Here is a 25,510-nt window from a genome sequence, read left to right as displayed (position 1 = left end):
ATCTGGAGTGGAGATGTTGATTCGAGAGACCAGACAAGACTTGAGACAATTAAGTAAGGAGCTATCACTCATGTGCCACTGTCATTACATTTAATCCTCACAACACCCCTGTGAGGTAGGTATTATTGCCTCATCTTACAGATGAGGAACAGGCTCACACACACCCAGGGGCACAAGGCTGACAGGACAAGTCTACAATTTCAATGCTTGGGGTCTCATCCCCACCATGCCCCAGCGAGGATGGTTAAAATTCTTACAGTAGCAAATCAGCTGCCCTGGGGATATCCACATACACACAAGCACACAGCAAAGTAAACACTGAGTCAACTTCCCCCCCATTCCCTGTACTTCTGGTTCAAAAGTATTTGGGGACATTCCTGGCCAAGTGGCTGTTATATTGGAGAGGAAACAAGAGTGTACCCTAGCAGAGCTGATGTGTCAGTGGTTGGTCTTCAACACACTCCCCAGGCAGTTTGGGCTGCTTCCTCTGCTTCCAAGGGGTTCATGCATAGTGCTCTACCACTGGGCTATATCCCCAGCCCTGTCACTTTTGAGGCAGAGAGCCACCTTGATGGCCAAGAAGACAGGGATGGCGGGTAATCTGCTTTTTTTTCCCCATAGAATCCACAGATCCGCAGTTGGGATCAGATAAAGGCAAACCCTCTGGCTGCTCTTCTGCCTCAGTTCACCTCAGATATTACAGATGACTTGAATTTTTTTCTCTGGGAAAAATCTTTATGCATAAAAAGTGCTGAGATAAGAGGTCGAGGTGGTGCATACTTAGTCCCAACACTCCGGGAGGCTGATAAAGGAGGATCACAAGTTCAAGCCCAGTGTGAGCAACTTAGTGAGACTTTCTCAAAATAAAAGATTTTAAAAATTAGGGATATAGGGCCAGGGATTTAGCTCAGTGGTTTCGCTGCCTGCTGCACAAGCACAAGGACCCGAGTTCGATCCCCGGTACCAAAAAAAAAAGTTAGGGATTATAGCTCATTGTGCAGGCCCTGGGTTCAATTCCAGTACTGCAAAAACCAAAGAAACAAAAACAAAACACCCCAAACAAATAAACAAAAGTAAAAAAAGTACCACGATAGCATGGAGAGGCTGGTGTCAGATTTTCTTTTTTCAGTTGAGCCTACATAATGTTGGGAATGTCTTATTTTTTATTACCCTCTATTTTATTTTAATTTTTTGGTACCGGGGATCGAACTCGGGTCCTTGCGCTTGTGCAGCAGGTGGTGAAACCACTGAGCTAAATCCCCGGCCCCTACCCTCTATTTTAAATGTTAACTTTGTTTTCATCTTGGAAGAAATAAGTCTAGAAATAAAGGGAAAAAATGGCCCAGAAATTTAGTGCAAACAGAATTGTTCACATGGACACCACAGGGACACAGACAAACACTCCAGAGAGTGCCAGAGGAAGGAAGTATAGTCCCCATACCTAGTGTTCAGGGCACGGTCCACAGATATGTAGGAACACAGGTTCCCTCACATGAGACCCACTGCCCAAAAGGGAGTGGATATCTGCTGCAGGCCGAGATGGGTGAGGGGAACAGCAGTGAGTACCCACGGAGGCCAAAACCATACAAGATACCAGACAGGGACTCAAGCTGTGCCAGGCTACACAGGCCACGTGTTGTGTGTGAAAGCTGTCAGCTCCTGGCATGGGGCTCAGTGGGACTGAGAAGACCAAGACAAATACAGTTTTAATCTTCCAGACAGTGGGACACAGGAGGTACAGAGGTGGGCTTCACATGGCATGCTATGACTGCTTTGAGGCTAAATTTTCCAAAGAGGAGTTGAGCTTTTCACACTGATTTGACATTCTGAGGGCCAGCCCAGGAATCTCCTAGAGAGAGACTCGATACCCACAAGTTACCCCTCTGCTCTGTGGAACTGCCCCCAGATCTACAGTCTTTACCTGTAGTACCCCCAACCCTCCTAGCAGAGGAGCAGCCTTCCTCAGTAAACAATCACTGCAGCACACATACTAACACACTCACAGCTTTAGGAAGCCCAAGTTCATGTCCTCATCACTATGAGTGGATAGATTTTGCCGTTTCACTTGTCGCTGGGGAAGAGTACTCTCTAGGGAGTTTGGGGGACGACACTGTAAACATGACTTCTTGGCTTGATGGTGGCAGGGAGGTGTGTTTGAGTCGCTGCCCAGGGACAGCACTGAGGTAGACTGATGAGGGTCCCCTGAGCCTCCATCCACAGAGTTTGTGAGACTTGTGCTACTGACAGAGGAGTACCCTGAGGTTGTGATGTCCTTGCCGGGCTTCCTCCAGCAGAGAAGAGGCCTGGGCCCTGGAGTTGGAGGTGTCTGAGTGCCTGGCGTCTGGTGTCCCTCGTCCTCTGGGCAGGCTTCCTCATCACTTGATTCTTGGCAGCAGTGGTGTTCTGGGTTTAGGTGGACCACAGTGACATCAAGGACACCACTGGGAGCTGTCACTGTGGGAAATGTTGGGATGGGGAGGTCATGGCATAGCCTGAGCATCAGAGGTAACCCTCTCTGCCCAGTCAGGACCTGGGCAGTCTAGACTTTGGCTCACAGCCAGGACAGTTTACAGCATCCTGTGCCTGGTCAAATATCCCCTACCTGGCTGTGTTCCCTTATATTGCTCAGCTGAAAGCTATGGGTGACATGCTTCTCTCAAGATAGGAGGGCTGCCACCCTACAACTCTGAGGGGAGTGGAAGGTGGCAACTGGCTGTATAACTTACTCAGTCCCCTGAGTGGACACAAAGTTAAGCAACTGGAAAGGGCTAAAAAGTCTGCCCAAGGTCGGTTTTTTTAGGATACTGGGGACAGGACCTCCTTCAGCCCATAAGAGATGGGATGGGAAGGGGGGTTATGTATACTATGTGGATACATTTCAACAGTCCTTTAGAAAGATCTAATCAGGAACTCCAGATAGGGGTCCCTGTTCCTCCCTGTCCTGAGGGCCTTGCACTATCACAGACCCAGCTGAAGCAGACCCAGGTTTGCCTAAATCCTCTCCCTCCCTGTGGGGTAGCAGTATAGCAGTAATCCCTATGCCCACCCTGAGCTCTTGTGTCTAGGGGCTCTACTCTCACACCTCTGGGTTGGGACAAGCTGTCCTAGGTAAGAGTGTGGTACTACCAGCTAGCTAGGGCCAGGCCTCCATTGCTGAGTATAGGAGGCCCTTAGTAGAAGGCACCTCCTGTGAAATGTCCCTCTGCTATACACTCACCATCACCTTCCTTCTCACCCTCACTCTCCTGGTCGCCCTCATAACCAGAGCAGCAGTCCAGGCTCCAGTCCAGGAAGCTCCCCAGCAGTGTCTCTTCCTGGCTGGACAGCTCAGCAGTAGGTGTGGTGACAAAGCTGCCTCGGTCCTCCTGAAGGCTGTTCTCCCGCTTCCTATGAGATAGGGAAAGCCAGGAAGCTCCAGTCATGCACCAGCTTCAAACACCTGTTCACTTCTGGGCCCTCTCGTTTGCTCTGGAAGGATGTGCTGGGTAGAGAATGCCAGTGAGGCTAGAACCAGTGTGAGCCTTGAAGGCGGGGCCTGTCTAGGTGTCAACCCTGGCTCAACCTAGTCAGCTACAGGACCCTGGGCCAGCCATCCTCCAGGATGCTAGCTATAGAAGATGCAGCCAGAGATGGGGCTGTCCCCAGGGAGTGCTGGCACTTCTGCCCTCCTGGGGTCAAGGCTGAAGCTGGAATGTGGGCCTGTTTCTGGGAGAAGCCACCATACCTGCTGAGTTTCTGTTTCCTGAGCTCAGGGAATGAACAAAGTTAACTCAGTATAACCTGGGGATCCCTTTCAGACAACTGACAGGGCGGTGGGGGCTGCTGGGAAGCAAGTTTAACAGTGAGACTGGGTGTGGGGGAGGGGCCAGGAATTCCACCTCCCAAGGCATAATTGTATGTCTGTCTGGGCTTTCCCTGTGGGCAACTCCATCCATGGATAGTCAGATTGTCATCAGCAGAGTAGGAGGAAAGTGGTGACATTCTCAGGTGGGTCCAGGTCACTCACATTTAGCACAGTGGCAATGCTTGGGGCAGTGCATGGGGATGGCTTAGGCTGCTTCTGTATCAGCTGCTTCTTTGGGGGTCCCCTGGAGTTCAAGGATCTGTGACCAAAGGCCTATTCCCCACACATTCATGGAGGTAGCCCTGTCTGGCCCGTGTGATGTGACAGGAATAACTCTACCCAATGCCTCCTCTCAGGAAGCTAAGGGTACAGAGGATGCTGAGGAATTACAGAGGAAGAGCCAGCAGTACAGAGAAGGTCCTGTTCATCTGGGCTTTGCAGAATCAACAGGAATTCTTCACATGGGTAATATGGGGAGGGGAAGTTATTCCAGGAAATACAATGATAGCAGTGATAAGAGAGATGGGAGTGGGAAGCTGAGGCAGGAGCATCACCGTGAGTTTGAGCCCAGCCTGGGATACATAGTGAGTCCAAGGTCAATCTGAACTACATAGTGAGACTGTCACAAAACAAAACAAAAGGGAGAGAAAGAGATGGGAATAAATAGGAGTACGCACAGGCAAAGAGGGAGGACCCAAGGGGAAGGAGGAAACTGATGGGAATGTTAATCAGGTTATAACCCAAGTGCCAGGAGTGACAGCAATATGCATAGAGGACAGTGCCTCAGGATGGCACAGGCAAAGTCAGAGCCTAAGTCATGATCAACTGTGCTCAGAACCATTTTCCCTCAACAGGGAGCCAGAATAAAGCAAGAGAGCCAGCCACCTCTGAAAAAGGACAGCTGAAGGCAGTGAAACTCAAGAACACAGCTAAGGACAGACTGCCTAGGTTCAAGTGCAGGGTCCCCCTGTGTGGAGCTCAGACAGAAGGTGTCAGTGAGGGAATTCAGGCTTTGACTGCAGGAGCCAGCAGCCAGCAGCACCACACTATATAGCCATGGAGTGGCCCTGGGGGGGACTCACCGCTTTGTTCTCCCAGAGGGGGAGTTGAGGAAGGGGCAGATCTCCCCTGAACTGGGGAAAGATGTGGGCTCTGGACTTTCTTTCACCCCCAATGCTGCACACAATTGACTGTAGCTCAGCACCTGGGGAAGCCAGAGTCAGCAAGAGGGAAGAGGCACTGTGAGTGAGGCTGAAGAGCCCCAATCCCCAGCCTGCACCCCCATCAAACACCTAGGTGACAGTGGAGGGGAAGGTACCTCACCTCTTCTTGGTTGATTTCTTCATATTTCTTGTCCTCAAATCGTTGCTTCACAGCGGTCAGAGAGACTTGCCGGTAGTCCTTGGGGGCATCGTCATGGAAGCTGGAAATGACACAGAGGTGGATGTGGGAGGCACTCCCCCATCCCAGTTTTAGTTTGCTCCCTCAAGTGGAGGGGACAACAAGCTTTCAAAACCTGCACAATGATCAGGATGCACAATGGTGTAGTCACTCTGGAAAACAGCCTGGCAGCTCATGAAGCAGTTAAACATAGTTTCTATATGACCCAGCCATTCCACACCTAGGAATTTATACCTAAGAGAAATGAAAACACATGTCCACACAGAAACTCACACCAGACCATTCACAGCAGCACTATTCATAATAGCCAGAAGGTGGAAACAACCCACATGTCCATCAATGGCTGAGTGGATAAACAAAATGTGGTCCATCCCCCCAGTGGAATTTTATTTAGTTATTAAAAAAAAAAGCCCTGACATGCATTGCAACATTAGCCTTGAAAACATGATGCTCAGTCAGAGAACCTAGATACAAAAGGCTGCTTACTATATGGCTATATTTATACAGAATGTCCAGAATAGGCAAATACAGAGACAGAAAGCAGGTAAGTGGTTGCCAGGGACTGAGGAAATTGGGGGCAATTGGAAGGTGACAGCTAAGAATTTTCTTTTGGGGTGGTAAGAATGTTCTAAAATTGGTTGTGGTGATGGCCATGCAACTTTGTGAATATACTAAAAGCCCATTAAGTTGTGCAATTAAAAAAAAATTTAGAGCCAGGAATGGAGCTCACAAAAAAAGCTTAGTTTATATAAATAAATGTTTTGAATTGTGATGGTTAATCTTCAATGTCAACTTCATTGGACTGAGAATCAGGAAATAAGAAAGCCCACTTTTGGGTGTGTCTGAGTGTGTTTTCAGAGAAGATTGGTATTGAGGGAGGAGCCCACCCTGAATGTGGGCCTGGGGACCCCGAGGGTGCAAAAGTGGACAGAAGACACCCTCTAGCACAAGCTGTCACTCTCTTCTTTCTGGCTACCTTGAGGTGAGCAGCTTTCTTCCCCACACCCTTCTACCATGAAGTTTCTGCTTTACCATAGCCTTAGACACTAAGAACCCTGAAACCATGAGGCAAAATAAACCTCTTGTTCTCTAGTTGTTATTCTCAGGTATTCTGTCAGACACAAAAAGCTGACTAACATACCAATTTAACTAGTTATAATAACAACACAAAAAATTCCTTTGGAGGAAAAAATAAACACAGCTCAGTAACAACTTTTGTTGTCCAGTATCTGGTGACAGCTGGTGCTCCTAGAATGATCAAAGATGGGGGTCAGGGCCAGGGATTTAGCTCAGCAGCACTGTGCCTGTCTTGTAAGTGCAAGGTCCTGAGTTCGATCCCTGGTACCAAAAAAAAAGGAGGGGGCTCAAATACATTGACCCTTCCACTGTCACCCTGGTTCCCTATCTGACAGCTACAGGATCTGGGCTCTGCAGAAGAAAATGGTGGGCAAAAGCACATAACAACCCCAGGAAATGGTGACCAGTGTCCACACATAGAGAACAGTGATGAGGGAGAAAAAAGGATGGCTGGAGAGAAGAGCTGGTCAAGAACCGGGGCTTGGGACGGGGATTTAGCTCAGTGGTTCCGGCGCCTGCCTCGAAAGCGCAAGGTCCCAAGTTTGATCCCCGGTACCAAAAAAAAAAAAATTGTTGGGCCGGGGATTTACCTCAGTGGTTTCGTCGCCTGCTGCACAACCACAAGGAGTTCCATCCCCGGTACCAAAAAAAAGAACGGGGGCTGTTCTGGAGAGCTCTGATCTTATCCTGGAAGCTGCAGAGCAAGGCTCTGGATTGACATAAGCAGGAGGGATGCTCTGAGTCCCTCCAATTCCAGGAGGTAGCAAGGGAGTGACCAAGGTCATTGAGAGGACCAGATCTCAAAGTATGCATGTGTAAAGTACGTCAGATGTAAAAGCTGCTAGGCCGTAGGGATGAAGGAGAAACAGAAACAAGCAGGTCCTGGCTTCTGCCAGTATGACTAGGCCTCAACCACCAACTGCCAAATGCAACCTGAAGGGGAATTCCCAACCAGAGAAGAAAGGGCAGTTGGCTTAGATACACTAGGCAAGGTGATCTGGGGTGGAGTGGTCAAGGTTTAGATGTGGTCTGGATCTGGAAGTGGTTAAGCATCCTTGGAGGAGAAACTGGGAACAACAGAAAGAGAGTCCAAAACTACTTGGACTCTCAGGATGGGGGTGGGAGATAGAACCAGACTGAGGCAGGGTGTCCTGGAGGAGGAAGCTGCAGGACTCGGAGGGAGGAGGCCACAGTAAGGGGAACTGAGAATTAGGAGAAGCAAATTATGAGGAAAGTTCTGGAGGAATTGAGGAAGCAGTAATAGCTAGATGCAAACTCAGCCCATGTGTTCCAAGATTCTCACATAGCCAGCAGTCTGCTGATCTGCACAAGCCGCCCCCTTTGCCTTCACTTTCTTTTTTTGTTGGCTTGTTTTTTTTTGGTACCGGGGATCGAACTCAGGATGTTGCACTTGTGAAGCAGCCGCTGGAACCACTGAGCTAAATTCCTGGCCCTGCCTTCACTTTCTTTAGGGGAACCCTGGTCCTTCCAAACACCAGCACCCTCCACACACTTTCTTTTTCTCCTGGCTCCATTACCACCTGACTCTCTGTTCAGCATGTGTTCTGGCCTCTCAGGACTCCCGCAAGAATGGAAAGGTGGGAAGATAAGGAGGTAGCAAGGAACTCAGGTCTGGAGCACAAGTGGGAGCAAGCCATCATAGCTAAGATCAGACAGGCACAGATGAGACTAGCAGTGAGGGTCTGCTTGCCTGCTGGCTTCCACTTCCTCACTTATCTCAGCTAAAAGGCCAAGAAGCGATGGCTTCCACTTCCTCAATGAGAGACTCTATGTGAAAAATGTGAAATTCTATGAACTGTGAAAAAAATGTATGAACCATGGCCCTGAAACTTTAAAATGTCTATTCAAAAGATATTTCTTACATGAAATTCACTGAGGTAAGATCTGTGCATTGACCGAGAGCTGTTAATGAAGACACCAAGGGCTGGATGGAACTTGAGCCCTTGCCTGGCAGATTATGGCCAGAGGACTAGCTTCCTTAAGGACTTACCACTTTTTTTGGTGGTTTTGGGGACTGAACCCAGTGGATTTGCACTGAGCTACATCCCTAGCACTTTTTTCTTTCTTTTTTTTTTTTGGTACTGGGGATCAAACTCAGGTCCTTGAGCTTGCGGGGCAGGCAGCGAGCAGCACCACTGAGCTAAATCCCTGGCTCCCCAGCACTTATATTTATTTTGGGGGGATTACAGGCATGCGTCACCATGTTCTGGTGGCTCAGACTCACCATTTTTTATGTAGTTTCAAGACGCAAGGCATGAGGTCTTCACAGGAGAAGCCAGTGAGGTCCCATAGTTGAGTGGTCCAGGGCTGTGCTGAGGAACAAAGCAGGCCAGAATGCAATGGTTGTCTGACCACTCCCACTCTATAAATCTGCAGGTTATAGTCCTGGAGCTCAAGATTGCAGTCCATTAAAATGGTTTTGACAAGTCCTCATATAGAACATGCATACTGTCAAAAATTTGGGAAATACTTAAACTAGAACCATCTCTCATCTCTCAACCCTATGCTACCTTTGGTTCATTCTGAAGGGATGGGCACTTTTTTTTTTTTTAACCATGTAATACTGGGGCTTGAAGCCAGGACCTTCAGGATGAGCTATTATCCTTAGCCCTTTAAACAATTTTTATTTTGAGACATGGCCTCACTAAATCACTGAGTTGCTCAGGCTGGGCTCAAACTTATGATTCTCCTGCCTCAGCCTCCTAGACGTGCTGAGATTATAGGCATATGCCACTATGTGCTGGGCATATATTTCTTGTTGTCCCACCACCCTTCTCCTACTTGAGGACTTCCCCTGCTACCAGCAATCCCCTAGAGGGGCCACTCCTTACTCTGCCCATGCATCACTCTGGCCAGAAGCAGGGCTGCAGAGGCCAGGTGGGCTGGGGCGTAGGCAGACAGACTGGTGTGCAGCAGCGAGAGCTCACAGAGGAAGCTGCACAGGTGTTGAGTTCTAGGTGCCACAGGGACCAGCGTCAGCAGGACCTCTTTGTAATCGACCACGGTAGGGACCTAGACAAAAGGGGAAGGTGGATGTGGGCTCTTTTCCATCAAGAGCATACCAAGCAACAGCCCAGCTGGGACTTGGCCCTCACTCAGGGCATCAAGGCATGTGATGATGCACTGCAGTGATGGGCCCTTGCTCATGGGTTTGGGCATGGCACAGACAGCTGACCCCTGGGTACATAAGGATCTTCCAGAGCAGGAAAGCTGGATGTTTTCAGCTCTTCCTACTCCTCCCATAACCCAAGCAGGGAGACGAAAGAAACCTCTACTTACTCGAATCTTCCCTTCCAGGGCGGAGACGATCTCTCCCATCATTCTCACCAGATCCTCGTACTTGTATGTGTTGTCTGTGAGCCACACAGCCTCTCGAATCGTCAGGATCTCTTTACTGATGAACCTGGAACATGGAGAGGGGGACTTAGCCGAGTCCATCTCCTGAAGGGATAGGAACTGGGAGGCCTCAAGGTAAGGAGAGCATGATGACTCTGAGCTTCGGTGCCAAAGGAAGGCTATACAATGGATCCAGCTGCCTCTGGACAGTAAGAAACATTAAAGGGAGAGATGGTCAGAAGGTACTGGAAAGAAGAAAGATTTGAGCCTGGATACAGAATCAGAGTGGGAGAGGAAGGGCTATTGATCAGACACAACTGTCTGCAAAAGGCTCTATTATTCAGTTTTCCTAATGACCTTAGAAACGAGGATTTGCCTTTTTTCTTTTCTTCTTTTGGTGCTACTGGGGATCAAACCCAGGACTTTGCATATGGCTAGGCAAATGCTCTATAAGCGGCACTCCTAGACTGTGCCTTAATTTTTTGTGTGTGCAGTTCTAGGGACTGAACACAGGGCTTTACATATTCTAGGAGAGCGAACACTCTACAACTGAGATACATTTCCGGCCCTTTAAAAAATTTTTTATTTTGATGCCAGCAGTGGTAGCCCATGCCTGTAACTAGCACTCTGGTAGCCTGGGCAACTTAATGACTCAGTGAAATCCTGTCTTAAAATAAAAAATAAGAAAATAGATATAAGGGATGTAGCTCAGTATGAAGATCCTGGGTTCAATCCCTGGTAGCAAAAACAATTTTTATTTTGAGGTACCCCCCCCCCCGCCAGTACCAGGGATCAAACTCAGGACCTTGGGCTTGTGAGGCTGGCACATTGCCACTGAGCTAAATCCTCGGCCCTAGAATCTTGCTAAGTTGCCTAGGCTGGCCTTGAACTTTTTACCTCTAGCCTCAACCTCTTGAGTATTGCCCTATCTTTTAACAGTATCAATTAGAGTATAAACAATTTACACTCAGAAGGTAAACGACCCATTGGCACCAAGAAGTAGAAGTGAAGGTTCCAGAGATTATCTAAAGGTCTGTATACAACATGGCAGCTGGCCACATGAATTCTGATTGTCCACGAGATAGGGGACACCCAGTTCTCTACTGTCTGCCAGTGCCAACCATCACGGAACATCCTACTCCAGAGGCCCTGACGATGATATCCCAAGTAGGAATGGACCAAGGCCCAGTTTGTTCTCTGCTTGTGCTGGGTCTCTGCAGTTTGCATATTTGTCATTGGCTTGACAGGACAGAAGGGACAGGAAGTATACCTCCAAGCATAAAGGGCACACATGCCCAAAAGAGGGGATGTGAATGGGTTGCCCAGAGTCCTGCACTGGAGTCTAAGGTGGGGAGATAAGGAGGTAGGGGCAAGTGGGGCTAGGGAGAAGTGCTACCCTGACAGCAGGACTGGCATATCTCAGCCTTTAAAACCATTTCCAGAGGTTACGATCTGCTGTCTGTGGCCCAGTAACTTGTTCTGAAATTGCAGTGATGTAACTGCTGTTAGATCCAGGAAGGCAGCAACACCACTTGTTCATCAGCATCTCTGGGATGGTGCCAGAAGACCTGGCACATACAAGGAGGGCTCTGGACTGGGTGTGGCAGGGTCTGCTCATTGACCCTGAATTCCTCACTTCTTCTGTAGGGTACTATGACCCTGCTTTGAGCCGTCCAAAGGGACTACAGTTTCTGTCGTGGCCTTACATTGGTGACATGACTAAACTACATGGCAAGGCGGACATGGCAGCTATGGCGTCATGGGGACAAGGGCAGCCACTGGGGGGTGGCAGAGAGTAAGACAGGAGCCAGGGTTCCTTCATGACCTCCTGAAATAAAAAAACATCCCAGTGACCTTGGACCCTTTGTCTCTAGACTATTATGCAAGACAGAAATAGATCTCTGCAGTTAACATCATTGCCAAGTGCAGCCAAACCTATTCCTTACTCACTAGGCCTCCCAGACAAGGACAGTGGGTCTGAAATGTACTTCCTAGTAGAAGTAGTGGCTCATGCTAGGGATGTTTGGTTTAGGAAAACAAGAAAACTCGACCTCAGAGACATGGTTCTCTCTGTGAACTCTTAGGACCAAAGAGGAAGAAGGCAGTCAACTGTGACTCTCCTTGGGACCTATACCCTCAGGACCCAAGGGAAGTGTGGTCTAGTCTGTGCCTGTTTGAGTTCATCCTCTGGGTTCTGAGACCATCTGCCAAGATGAGCTGCCTGGACACATGTACCTGCCAAATGGCCATGCCAAGGGTCAATTCTGCCATCCCCACCTGTGAGTCAGGTGAGACCCTTAAGACTTATTTCCCTTATGAACTAGCCACTAGCACAGGAAGGACAGGTGACCTCCAAGAAGAGCCAGCACATCCAAACACCAGCCCTGTTGGCTGGATCAATCGGCTTCTTACCGGGTGCAGATGACCATGCAGCCAATGCCCAGCAGCTGGAGCTTAAAACGGGGTACCACCCTCCTCCTCAGGTACCGGTCCACACACTCCACTGTCAGGTGAAGGCACAGGCTCGTGAAGTCCTTCATGGTGGCAACTTCTACCAGCCAATCAATCAGAATGTACCTGTGGAGAGAGTGCCACCCAGATCATTTATAAAATATATAATAACATTCTGCAATAAAAAGAGCCAAAAAATCAGTGCTGAGGAGGAGGGTGCTGCTTGGACCCTTGGGCTCATTTTCTTTGCAGTATCAGAGACTGAGCCCAGGGCTGGGCTCGAACATACACCATACTGAGGTACCTTAGGCTCTTGAATGTCTCACCTCATTGTGTCATTCAGTCCCTTCTGCACTGAGAAGACCTGCTGCTTACTGACAGCTTGGGAGGCCTGGAACAACTGGCAGACTACCTCATTGCAGGCTTTTGCTTCTAGTCCAAGCTGGTTTCCATTTGCACAGGCTTTGGCTAAAGCCAGCTAAGGACAGAAAGACAAGGGGAACATGAGCATCAGATTGTCTACTTCCGAAGGGAAGGGCTCTTCAGATAGAAAACACAGGTGTACAAACTTGCCTACTTAAGCCTTCTCAATCTTCTGAAACAGTATAGCTAAGATCTCTTTTTTTTTTTTGGTACTCGGGATTGAACTCAGGACCTTGCGCTTGCAAGGCAGGCGCTGGAACCACTGAGCTAAATCCCCTGCTAAGATCTTTAGTATTATTCTCTTTTGAATAAGTAAGATACCACAATAAAATTTTTTTAAAGGGATGAAAGGTAGATGAGTTGCCTTCCCAACCTAGTGCAGATTCTTAGGGAATTTAAGTCTTCTGCTCACATTGTAAAAAACTGGGGCCAGGGATTTAGCTCAGTGGTGTCATGCCTGCCTCGCAAGTGCCAAGGTCCTGAGTTCAATCCCCAGTACCAAAAAAAAAAAAACCCCAAAACTTATTTCTGTTCAATCCTAGTGTAAAAGACATTCCAAGGGAAGCTGTACCACAAAGTACTAAGAGCTGGCTGAGAGCCAGGTATGGTGACATATGCTTATAATTTCAGCTACTAGGAAGGCTAAGGCAGGAAGATCTCAGGTTTGAGACCAGCCTGAGGAACTACTTGACCCTGTCTCAAAATAAGGGTGGGAATGTAGTTTAGAGGTAGAGCTCTTGCCTAGCACATGTTATGCACTGGATTTGATCCCTAGCATCATAAAAACAAACAAAACCAAGAACTACAACAACAAAAAAAGAGCTGGCTGGGAGCTCAGATCATCTGTCTTTAAAATCTGGACTTAAGCCGGACATGGTGGTACATGCCTGTAATCACAGCACTTGTGAGGTTGAGCCAGGAGGATTGCCACAAGTTCAAGGCTAGCCTGGGCTACAAAGTGAGTTCAAGGTCAGCCTGTAACCCCTCCGCCCTAAAAAACACAACCAAAACAAAAAGCTGGACTCGTGTGACCACAAGCAAACTGGAAACCTCTCTGCGCCTCAGTTTCCTTTTTCATGGAATAATACATGATCAGCCTTTGAGCCAGCACTTGGCACTCACCTGCCAGGCACCAATTAAGACAGCTGGTCACTGTCAGTCATTTTTATACATTTCCTTCTGGATTTTACTAGGCATTTATGTGCATATGCTATATGGATATATGTATAAGTGGATGCATCTGAGACAATATACATACATTTTATCTTTTGCCTTCCTAACAATAACATAAAATTATTAAATATAACTATAGATTATTAAATATCCATAGGCATATTCCACCTATTTCCCCACTAAGGGTATTTTTCTTATTTACATTGTAGAATACTTAGTTCCTTACCCAGTGAGTCCACACGAGCACCTACACTTTGCTACATCCCCCCAAGTGCTTTCGGAAAGCCTTGTGCTGATTTTCACACCACTCACAGGAGCACTTTGTTCATCTCACCTTCACCAACAAAACTGTTATTAAAAATGTTTCTACTCAGAAACATAAATTTGCTAATGCAATCAGCCCAAAGTATCTCATTTGAAGGTGTGGGGTTTTTTTGGGGTTTTTTTTGGGAGACAGGGTCTTGCTATGTATCTCAGCCTGGCTTTGAACTCACAATATAGCCCAGGCTGGCCTCAAACTTGCAGTGATCCTCCTGCCTCAGCCTCGTGAGTGCTAGGATTTCAGATGTGTAACCACCACACCTGGCTTTGTTGTTCTGCTTTTTAACCCGTTGTATTTATTTCTTCTTTTCTGAGAATCTACCAAGGCCCTCTGATTATTCATTAGGGTCTTAACTATTCTTATTGATTACTCTGAGCTTTCATGTAGAAGTACACTTCTTGTAAATGTAGTATTCCTTTTTTTTTTTTTTTGGTACCGGGGATCGAACTCAGGTCCTTGCGCTTGCGAGGCAGGCGACGGAACCACTAGGCTAAATCCCTGGCCCAATTCCTTATAAATCTTTTGGGACAAGAACACAACATTCTGTGACACATCAGACTAAGCTATTTATGGTTTTTCCCTACTATATGAGTGTAGATGACTTTCTATTCTACTTCTAGTTGCTTTGCAATGGGGGAGGATCTTACTTATTTGTCCTGAAACTTCTTTACAGCCGTAAGGGGAGATAGTCTGGTAAAAGATAACTACAAATCCTTGATTTCCTGGCTAGATGGTTTGAGCAGGGCTAGCTACTAACAAGAACAGGAAAGCACTTCACGTGTTCCTCTGCTCTCTGGTCACTTCAACTTTCACTGTCAATACAACCATTACAGGACAACTTTTGAGAATAAGTGGTATAAATTCTGACAGCAGGCTAGCATTGAGAATTCAGAGGCTGGTGGCAAAGAGGCAAGAGTAGACATGAGTAGAAATGAATGAGGCACTTCTGGGCTCTTCTCCCTGCATACCAGAGCTAAACTCATTTCAGATTCAGCTCTAGCCAGGCACATGCCTATAATCCCAGCATTCTGGAGGCTGAGAGGCAGAAGGATAGCTGAAAGTTTGCGGCCAGCTTGTACCACATAGCAATTTGAAGGCCAGCATAAACTTCATAGGAAGACCCTGTCTCCAAAAAAAAGATTCAGCTCCAGCAGTGGACCAATCTTACTGCATCCCTCAGTCTCCTTTTGTGAGCCCAGGTAGTCCTGCCCCAAGGCTGTAAGAAGGCCAGTTTTCTCTTGTCACCTGTGCTTCCCAGCAGCCTTTGGCAGCGTAGTCCCTGAGTTTCCGGAAGCTATGGAGGCATCGTCCAGGGTCTGACATCTGTCAACAGAAGAAAGTTGCCTTTACACTCTTTTGTCTTCAGAGGAACTCAGAACTAACCCATGGGGTTCTTAAATGTCCCTTCTCCCACCCCCAGAAGGTCCCTGACTGTGCTAGCTCCCCAGCCTTTTATCTTCAAACAATGGTGGGTGTTTTGAGGGTACTGAGAGCAGCCTGCTCCCAGAAGCTGTGAAAGGGTCCTTCCTTTTGCCAACAGTCTTATCCAAGGGCTAGTTTAGAGATTGTGCCTTTGACCAACATGATTCCTCCTTTCCTCAAACCTTGGTCCACTCACATCTGTCTTCCTGTCACTTTCCCAAAGGAGGTACGAGCTGGCCAAGCATCCCTGATGAGCCGACTCTTCAAATAGGTCACGGGCCTGCTTCCTTTTCTCTTCATCCTAGAGCAAGGCCAAACACAACTGGTTCTTTTCTTATCTTCTATTCAATGTTCATTCATTCTACCAACCTACCTCTTCCCCTCCACATTCCTAAGCAACCAAACTCCCTGTGATAACTGACATGTTAACTAAATCAGAGTAGAAATGACTTCTCTAAAGATACACCACTTGACAACCAAGGAAGGGTACAAACTTGGGAGCTCTGGCCTCAGGGATTCTGCTTTTACTGGAGATTTGTGCATTGGCTTGGTTTGTAGATTCCCTAGCTCACATCTGGGCCACCCAAGGCCTGCCTTTCAGTCTTGCTGCCAAAGGAAATGCCCTGAGCCTAGAAAGTGGTGTTGGTGACTCTCTGGATCCTCTACCTCCTCACTCTGCCTCAACATCCCTCCCTAATGCTTTCTCTAGAAGTTATGATAGTCCCTAAATCTAATGCAAAGGGGATTCACTGTGATCACAAAGCTCATTAAAACCTCAAGACCAGATAATCAACTACCCAGCAGATGAAGTCCACCACTAGCAGAGCCATCACACAAACATCTCAGCACCATCTGCTCAGTTCCTGATAGATTTTCTCTGCTATGCCTCTTGCCCATGTTGTCCCATTTAATTCTCACAGCTATCTAAGAGTAAGGTCATAATCCACCAACAATCTCCTTTCTTGGGTAGTGAGGTTGGAGCCAGGATTCACTGCCTAGCCCCCTGTGGCCTCTCAAGGCAGGGCTTGGCTTTTGCATTGACCTTTGATGCCTTCCATTGCTTTTCACATATTCCTGGATTCCAGCCACGATGTGTCAAACCAGGCAAAAATTCCACGTGCAAGGAACAAGTTGACTAACCTCGAAAAGATTCAGTACTCTTCCTAAGCAGTACAGTATGGATGCTTTATGAGTCTTTGGAAAAAAAAAAGAAAAGAAAAAAAACCATGAGTCCCAGCAGAGAACTGTTAGGGGGAACCTTCCCCAACCTTGCCAGCCCACCTCATGAACAGGACCATTCCCCAGTAACAGACTTTGGCTCTGGTGCTTTATGCAGCCTCAGTCCCATGTTTCCAGCTGCCAACACATTTGCCTAAAGTTCTGCCATCCACTCCAGGCCCTAAATCCCTCCATTACATCTATACTTGATGTTCTGCACCTCTACTTCCTCTGGGTTCCCAACTTTACATGGTCAAAAGGGTCTACTGGAGGGTTTTCCTATGTCCCAGACCCTGTGGGTGGACTCATGGGTGCTACCCACCACCAGGACTTACTCTTTGTAGCTGACACTCTGCCCTGAGACTCTCATGGACCACAGCCTTGCAACAGCTTCCAGACACAGACCAAGGTGGGCGGATGAAAAGCCAGATAAAAGGTGAGGCACTCACATTCAGTCGCTCAGCCAGACTGAAGAAGTGAGAGGCTTTCAGGCCATTCACTTCTGCTCGGGCCTCATCAGACACAGACACTGCAGGACAGACAGAAGAGAACCCAGGGATGACTCTGGGGGATGGGATAAAGAAAGTTCCCCAGTCTTTCTGGGAAGTCCAAAAGCTCAAGCACACTGTAGTAAAGTTTCTGGTGTTTTAGGAAAGAAAAGCCCTCTAGGGTGGAAGCACCTTCCCTTTCTTCCCCTGTTTAAGTCTAGAAGGGACTGTGTTGTCTTTGTGACCATAGGCTCTGCTGGAGTCCTTCTGGAAGCATGGATTTTAACATCAAGGGATGGTATTCCCCATAGAGCCAGACCCATCTTTCCTCCTGCAGGAAACTGCTGCCTGAGCCCCTGCTAATGGGTTAATGAGGGAGAGGTTCTTTTAGGGATCATAATGTTCTAAAATTAGGCAGTGGTAATGGATGCATAACTCTGTAAATATATTAAAAATCATTGGAAAAGCCAGACATGGTGGCACATGCTGGTAACCTCAGCTCCTTTGGAGGCTGAGGCAGGAGGTTCAGAAGTTCAAGACCAAGCTGGACAACTTAGTGATACCCCATCTCAAAAAAAGACAACAACAAGGCTGGGGACTTAGCTCAGTGGTGCCGCACCAGCCTCAAAAGTACAAGGTCCTGAGTTCGATCCCCAATACCAAGAAAAAAAAAATGAAAAAAGACAACAAAAAACCCCAACACCCCAAAAAGCCCACTAAACTGTACACTGTAGTGACATGAATTAAGTTCTCATCAGATGAGCTCTGCCATCTGATGAAAGCATGGGTGCAGAATTTCAGCTCTCCTGGGCCTGGAGAAGGGCTGCTCAAGGGCTTCATCAGTTGCAATATTCTTATCAGCTGGCCAAGGGCAGGGACTATCTCTAGGCAAGAACCAGCTTTTTAGACTTTTTTTTGGCAGTAATGAGGATTGAACCCAAGATACTCTACCACTGAGCATTATCCCCAGTCCCTTTCACTTTTTGAGACAAAGTCTAATTAAGTTGCCTGGGCTGGCCTTGAACTTTCAATCCTCCTGCCTTAGCCTCCCAAGTAGCTGTGAATACAGCACCAAGCCAACACATCAGACTTTTTCCCTGTGTGGTACTAGGTACTGAACCCAGGGCTCCATGCATGCTAGGCAAGCACTCTTAGCTCTGAGCTACATTCCCCAGCCCAAGATATCAGATCTTTCAGAAGCAAGAAAATAGCAGGGCAGGCTATAACCCAATCATTATATGTATTGGGAGCTGAGATAACAGACTATGAGCTCATTCCTTGGGGTGCTAAACAGATAAGCAGAAGGAGAGTCCATACAAAGATCTTTCAAGAAGCAAGTGGAGCCTACACAAGGATCTTTCAAGGAGCACCTGGCCTTTAGGGAGGGAGGAACCCAAGAATGAGGAAGGCTCTGACCTGCTTCCTGCATGGAATCATGGCTGCCTACATTACTGACACCTTGTGGAATCAGGTATGCACTTCTGCCCCAAAGTTCCACAGATGATGACCAAAGAAAGACCATGTCCACTCATGGGCCTCGGTGGATTTTTTTTGGTACCAGGGATCGAACTCAGGACCTTGCACTTGCAAGGTAAGGGGGGGGTGTGCTGCTGAGCTAAATCCCCTGCAGGGCCTCAGTGTTAGTCAGACTGAAGGTGGGAGCCTGGCTTGTCCAAGCAGCCCCCATTCTGAGACTCTGTTCGGTGTTAGGATTTGCTAAAACAAGAGGTGACTCTTGGAACCTAAGTCAAAATGTTGATGGATCTCCCCTCATAAGGCATCTCTTGGCATAAGCTTTCCTGAAGGGATAGTAAAGGAGACCATCAGATATAGCAAGAGTGCCTAAACTACTCAGAAAGTTGGACTTGGAAGCACATGCCTGTAATTCCAGCAGCTGGGAGGCTGAGGCAGGAGGATTGCTATAAGTTTGAGGCCAGCCTGGGTTACATAGAGAATTCAAGGACACCCTGAACTATATAATGAGACCCTGTCTCAAATATCCAAACTGCATGGGCCGGGGATTTAGCTCAGTGGTTTCGCCGCCTGCTGCACAAGCGCAAGGACCCAAGTTTGATCCCCGGTACCACACACACACACAAAAAAATCCAAACTGCTCATGTTGGATATATATCTCAAAAAGGCCAAAGGTGGGTGCTTGTGTAAAGTGTCCACAATCAGGGGGCTGTTACTTACGCCCTTCATTGTAGAGGTAGGCTATGCCTAGCTTCACAGCAGCTTCAAAATTTCCCTTTTCAGCAGCCCTAAAACATTAAGAACACAGTACAGGATTTTATCCCACAAAGGTTATATACTACCACAGCATTGGAAGCAGGGATATTTGCTTTTTTCAACTGAAAATTTTTTTTTTGGTACCAGAGATTGAACTCGGGTCCTTGCGCTTGCGAGGCAGGCGACGGAACCACTGGGCTAAATCCCCGGCCCTGAAAAATTTTTTTATGCAACATAAATATCAGTTATTCATTACATGCTATGACATGGATCAAACCTTGAAAATACGCTCTGAGAAGGAACCCAGTCACAAAAGACCATACATTATCATTCCATGTACATGAAATATCTAGAATAGGCAAATCCAGAGACAGAAAATAAATTATAGGTTGCCTAGGGCTTTGAGGATTATGTGGAAAAGGTATGTGCAGGGGACAGGTGGCAACAGTCAACAAGTACAAGATTTCTTTTTACAATGATAAGGATGTTCTACATTAGATGGTGATATTTTCATAATTTGAATATACTAAAAAAATCACTGAGTTAACACACTTTATATGAGGGACCTGTCTGATGCATATATTATGTCTCTAAGAAATATACATATTTTATCCAGAAGCAGCTCAACCACAGCCACAGCAAAATGGTCACAGTATACTTGTTGGATAGCTATTTGGATCTTTGGCAACTCAAGTGGATGAGGCTAGAGCAAACTCTATTTGGGAAGATTCCCTTCTGAATTATGGTTTCTCAGCTTGGTAAACAAGAAGGTTGAAACTGAGCCCCCTAGTTCTAAGGGCAGGCTCTAGAACCATTAGTGCTCTTGGTTAGTGGGCCTGGTTGCTTGCACTTGGGCTCATAGACTGCAGGCCTTGTGTCCCCTCCAGCCTTCCCTGGGTCATGACTCCAGGTGGGTGGGACCACCCAGTGAGTAAAATGTAGTAAGACTGCAATCACATACTTATGAACAAAGGAAAAGAAAGCTGAATAAATCTTCCACAGGCAAGTGATGCACATCTGAGTCACATGGGACTAGGCCACACCCCAAGGGAGGCCTTCTGGAAGCCCAACAGGCATGGGGGAAGGGTGACGACATGGGCTGCTGGATGTGGTATGGTTCAATAGGTGAGTTCTACAGCCCTGGGTCACTCACTCTTGGGGAGATGAGCCAATGTCCCAGGAAACAGCAACAATAAAACAGTTCCTGAATCAGGCTTTAGGGCACAAGCTTGCACAGGAGAGCCCCAAAGGCAGGAAGAAATCAAGCCATCTGTTTCTCAGGGTGCAGAGATACCTTTCAAAGAGCTTCAGGTTCTTTGGAGAAGGCCATAGCTCCTGGAAGCTGGCACATGCCCACACACTGGCATGGTTATCCACCAGGTACTTCAGGTGGGAGTGCACCTGCAGAGCAATGGAAATCAAGGGAGGAGTACTGAAGGACTGTCCCCAAAGCCCTGTTCCTAGAGGCTCTTGAAGACAGGACATCACAGACTTAGGGCATCCTGTCTCCTGCCCAATCCCAAGCAGTAAAAGACTCAGTCTCAATGTATCAAAGACAGACATACATTGCATAGACAACAGAGTTCAGAAATGAGTTTCTCTGAGTTCTAAGAGGGAAAGAATAGTCCCAGAAGAAAAGAATAAGCATCTAGGTTGAGAAAGAGTGAATGGCATCTCTGCAAAGGTATACATCTGGAAGAATTGGGGAAACCAACTCTAAATGGAAGCAGGCAGGAGTAAGACCCGTCTTGTGTTTCTCTACCTAGGGTCTTGCTAGTGGGAACATTGCCTGGAGCTTGGAGATCACAGGAACTCAAGGAAAAAAACAGACATCTGTGGTGGCAACCTCAGGAAGGACGAGCAGCCTCTGGGCAGGAAATGCCCAGACCAGGACCCTGAGCACAGGTAAACATTTTATTTTATTTTTTATTTTGTTTTTATTTTTTTGGTACCGGGGATTGAACTCAGGTCCTTGCGCTTGTGCAGCAGGCAGCGAAACCACTGAGCTGAATCCCCGGCCCAGGTAAACATTTTAAATGGTAAAGTTTTCACTGCTTTGGGACTCCACAACCCTATGAGTTCCATGGGTGTATGATGAATACAATGGAGGTAGTTCTGGGTGCCAGAAAATGGGTTCTTGCTGGAGATTTCCTACCAATTTGGTGTACATCCTGGGATAAGTCACCAAAGTGAGGCTGTGGTTCCAAAATAATTCCTTCAATTCATTGAATGTCACATAGGATTTGTCCTCAAGAATTCTTTGTAATACATTCTTTTTTCTTTGAGACAGGATCTCACTATGTAGTTCAGGCTGGCCTTGAACTCACTATGTAGCCCAGACTGGCCTCAAACTTGAAAGTCTGACTCAGCCTCCCAAGTTAGGTATGTACCACCACGGTCAACTTATCTATGTCTTAAGGGACACAAACTTTACTGTTATAGGATACTTTCTCTGTTGAAATAAATATTATAATGAATGAAATTGAACTTCAACATGCCGTTCTCTAGTTGGAACATCTTCAATTATCTATTAACAATATCACCCTTGTTTCCTTTGCCGCCAAAGTTTTGTTCTGACATAAGAATCTGAGGCCTTGATGGGATAATCAACAATGCCAGGACTGGTATTGCTTTCATCTGGTGACTTACAGCTCGGACAGCAAGGATGTCTCCAACAGAAAGCCACTTTAGGATGTGAAAGAGCACATCTTCTGGTAGACTCAAGATTGACAGGTTTCGGGGTCTCCTCTTTATTCTTTGCTTGGTAGGGTAACAGAAACACTTGGCACACCTACAGTGGATCACTTAAGAAAAAAAGAAAAACTCAGAAGTCCTGATGAGATGAAAAGCTGTATCTGAAAATGATTTAACAGTTACTACCCCTGCACCACAAAAGAAGGAACTGACTTGCCCCAAAGATTAAAGGAGCATTATATGAATTATGGAAGACATCATCATTTGTTCAATATCTAACAAATATTCATGGTGAAGAGTAGTTATCAGATAACTTGGCTATTGGTAACTTTCTGATCCAGAGTCCATATGACAACCAGGAAGGGAAAAAAAGCAGCCATTCTTAAGAAAATTCCTCAGGCCCTTGCTGATTATCTTTGCTTCACATGATAAAAAAGCACAATGTTCAGTAATATTCTACAGGTTGGAGGGCTGGCCCCGCAGGGAAGCAAAGGACATGGAAGCTCAATTCAGCAGATGTCAGAGCTGCCCAGCCCCTGAGCTTCAGTGTCCTCTGTAAAATAAAGACTTGATAGCTACTCAGCAAAGTGGTCCAAATCCCAACACAAGACCTAGACCCACAGAGATCCAAACATTAAAGTTCAGGCTCTCTGCACTCAGAAAGGTGGTTCTAATTCTTCCAGCAACTTTACTCATTTTAAGCAGATAGCATTACCTCTTATTTCACAGGAAAATGGACATCCTCACACAGGAGGCTTAAGATCCTGGTTCCCCATCCACAAATTTACGTCATTTTGCTCATCTTTACTGCCCTGAGGAGGGTGGCTGCTTTTCTATGTGACTCCCTCCCCAGGGTTTCTCTAAGGAGCGGCCTCCCCTCGACCTAGCTCTTCCTCCCAGCAACTAAATGTACTTCAAAGCCAAACATACAGTCAGGGAGAAACATTCGCAAAGATTATATGGATGTTACCATAAAAGTTTCCTCATTCCCTCGCTCTAGAACAGATACTTGAAGATGTTTAATAACCACTATAGTAATAAGTGGGAATCGTGTGTCTCATTGACCTGGCCCTCCAGCGCGCCAGGCCCCGCGGATGTGTTAGCTGGCGTGGGCGCCAGGTGAGAGGGTGCAGGTACAATGACGGACGCCAGGCGGGTCCCGGCTGCTCGCGTCGCCGAGTCCTGCCACTCGCCCCGCAGGCTCTTGACTCCCACGAAGAAGCCACCGTAGTTTGCTCCGCAGAAAACCGGGCAAGGAAACGCTGCGGACATTTAAACCAGGCCGGGGGGGGGGGGGCTGCGCGGTAGTGCGCTGCAGTGGGGGAGACGCGCGCATCGAGGTGGCAGAGGCCCGGGCCCAACTTCCACGGACCTCGGCCACACTGGTACTCACCGCCGCCGCTCCCCATCGCTGCCCTGCCACTGCCACCGTCCGAACCCTCCGGCAAACGAGCCCGCTCCTTACTACAGCGCCTGCCGCTGAGCGCGAGCTCAGACGCAAACCCCGCCCGCCGCCCGCCTCGTTTTCAAATGATCCGGGCTCTCCAGTTGGCCACCCCGGGGCCCCTCCCTCTGCCCCACCAGCCAAAGCCTCCTGCGATTGGCCGCGCTAGGACGCAAATTCGAACGCGGGCCCTCTATTAGCCGAATCCCAGCGGCCGCCCTGCCTCCCCAGCTGAGCAGGGAACCTACCGGGTGAGACTGGGGTGGGCGTGCTGGGTCAAGCAAAGCCTGAGCACCCGGAGGGTGGGACCATGTAGCTAACTCCTCGGCGTCCTCCTATGGGAACCAGCCGAGTCCCGGACTGATAATACCTGACCTGAGTGCCCCCTGACAGCGCGCGGCGGGTCCCGGGCCCGACCCCCACATTCCGCCCGCCCGGCGGTTCCCCCTGCCTCGTGCTTCCGGCGGAGACTCGGCCTGGAAGTCCTGGCGCCGACGGGGTAGCGCAGAGTTCGGAGCCCGAGACTTCAGTTTAAGCGAGCTTGACTCCTTTTTGTCAACTGTGATTCGCCCTGGACCCACGGGGCAAGCCCTCACCTTCACCTTGACTACATGCTGTCCTGTCTCCAACTTCCCATCGTCACCTGCACCTGCGCATCTTACTGACTGCTGCCAGCCACCTGCAGTGTCATAAGGCTGAGCCGCCTGGTGTGTTCACTCACTACGTATTAGCCAGGGTGCATCACGTTCCACTTCATCGTGAGACCTTCTGTCTAGGGAAGAGATGGTTTCCTGGGGGAATCCAGGGAGTCTGGGCCCAGGTTCTCCCCTCTCCCATGGCTTGGATTAACCTTCACTGTTCCCTGTCTCACTGCACCTCACTAAACCCCTTGGGGTACCTGACCGGTACTGGGTACACAGGTAGCAGCCGGGGATCAAGGCCCCGTACCAATCTGAGCACAGTGCATAAGAGGGGCCCAGAGACCTCAAGAGATAAGGGCAAGAGTCCCTGAGAGGTGGGACTATTTCCTGCCTTTCACCCTGGTCCAGATGGAGGAAGAGCAGGTAGAGCTAAGAAAGCTTGGGACCGGTTCCCCCTTGCTCTTGGTTCCCACACAAGGAAGGGGGGAGTCCACGGGGATCCTCAGACTTATTTGTCTCTTCTTTATCCCCGTGGGTTATTATTTCTCATTTTGTTACTTTATCCTCCTCCCCTGCACCACGTTACTTTGTTATCTGTCCCTCTAGGATAGAGCGATTTCTGTGTTTGCTTTTGGTAGCAACTTGAACTAAATACAACAAGGATCAAGTCCGCACAGCTCACATCTTAGGATTTGTAACAGCATCCTTGGCTACTCAAAGTTCACAGTTGTCCTTTAGCTCTACTTTGTTCTTTGTGTCCTAACCACCTCATTTATGAAGAGGCCAAGTTCTTACTTTTCAGGAATCAGGTGTTCTCTTGGTTGCAACTGTAGGTCATGCTGCAGCCATGCCCCACCTACCCCACCTGCTGCACTGCAGCGGGCCCCAAGGGCCAAATTGGAGTAATGGCCCACTCCTTGAGGGTGCAAAGGAGACCCATTTCCCTTGGGGTTTCCAGAGGATGAGAAAACTCTGGAAAGACTCCATTCTTGGGAGTTCAGCAAAGTATAAAGTGGCAGTTGAAGGCCTGGGAGTCAATGAGAATAAATTCAAGGGTGGTACAGAGATGGGCCGGGGATTTAGCTCAGTGGTTCCGCCGCCTGCCCCGCAAGCACAAGGATCTGAGTTCAATCCCTGGTACCAAAAAAAAAAAAAAAAAAAAAAAAGGTGGTACAGAGGGGAAGAATAAGGAAAATGAAGTAGTTTGGGAGCCCAAGGGATCCAATCATTCAGAGAAGAGGAGGAGCATGCCGGGGATTTAGCTCAGTGGTTTCGCCGCCTGCTGCGCAAGCGCAAGGACCAGAGTTCGATCCTCAGTACCAAAAA

The 25,510-nt window shown here is 48.0% G+C and overlaps 1 protein-coding gene and 1 long non-coding RNA gene across 5 annotated transcripts; one reads left to right on the top strand and one right to left on the bottom strand.

Annotated features, from left to right (window-relative positions):
- Positions 1-68: 68 nt before the first annotated feature.
- On the bottom strand, positions 69-23,609 carry Ccnf (cyclin F). 4 transcript variants are annotated; one of them, XM_013065538.3, is made up of 17 exons: positions 23,493-23,609; positions 22,055-22,209; positions 20,700-20,806; positions 19,370-19,437; positions 17,024-17,217; positions 16,611-16,664; positions 15,667-15,771; positions 15,294-15,371; positions 12,457-12,608; positions 12,092-12,256; positions 9,623-9,746; positions 9,175-9,355; positions 8,568-8,655; positions 5,168-5,267; positions 4,927-5,048; positions 3,236-3,387; positions 69-2,454 (listed from the first exon to the last, which is right to left on the bottom strand). In XM_013065538.3, exons 1-17 carry the CDS (start codon positions 23,506-23,508, stop codon positions 2,000-2,002), a joined length of 2,316 nt encoding a protein of 771 aa, XP_012920992.1. In that variant the 5' UTR covers positions 23,509-23,609; the 3' UTR covers positions 69-1,999. The 4 variants fall into 4 exon arrangements, with proteins under 4 accessions (XP_012920992.1, XP_004864702.1, XP_021100080.1 ...); XM_004864645.3 differs by having other exon boundaries at positions 3,218-3,387; positions 23,493-23,598; XM_021244421.2 differs by lacking the exon at positions 15,667-15,771 and having other exon boundaries at positions 3,218-3,387; positions 23,493-23,608.
- On the top strand, positions 9,647-22,059 carry LOC147820952 (uncharacterized). Its single transcript, XR_015448008.1, has 3 exons — positions 9,647-9,814; positions 21,172-21,310; positions 21,696-22,059. It is a non-coding gene; the product is annotated as an uncharacterized LOC147820952 (long non-coding RNA).
- Positions 23,610-25,510: the final 1,901 nt, after the last annotated feature.

Source organism: Heterocephalus glaber, unplaced genomic scaffold, assembly GCF_053883595.1.
Source record: "Heterocephalus glaber isolate CG9 unplaced genomic scaffold, H.glaber_assembly_v1.0 deba00001781, whole genome shotgun sequence".
Classification (NCBI taxonomy): Eukaryota; Metazoa; Chordata; class Mammalia; order Rodentia; family Bathyergidae; genus Heterocephalus; species Heterocephalus glaber.
Note: the sequence above shows the minus strand (reverse complement) of the source record. Positions and strands in the feature narration are given on the sequence as shown.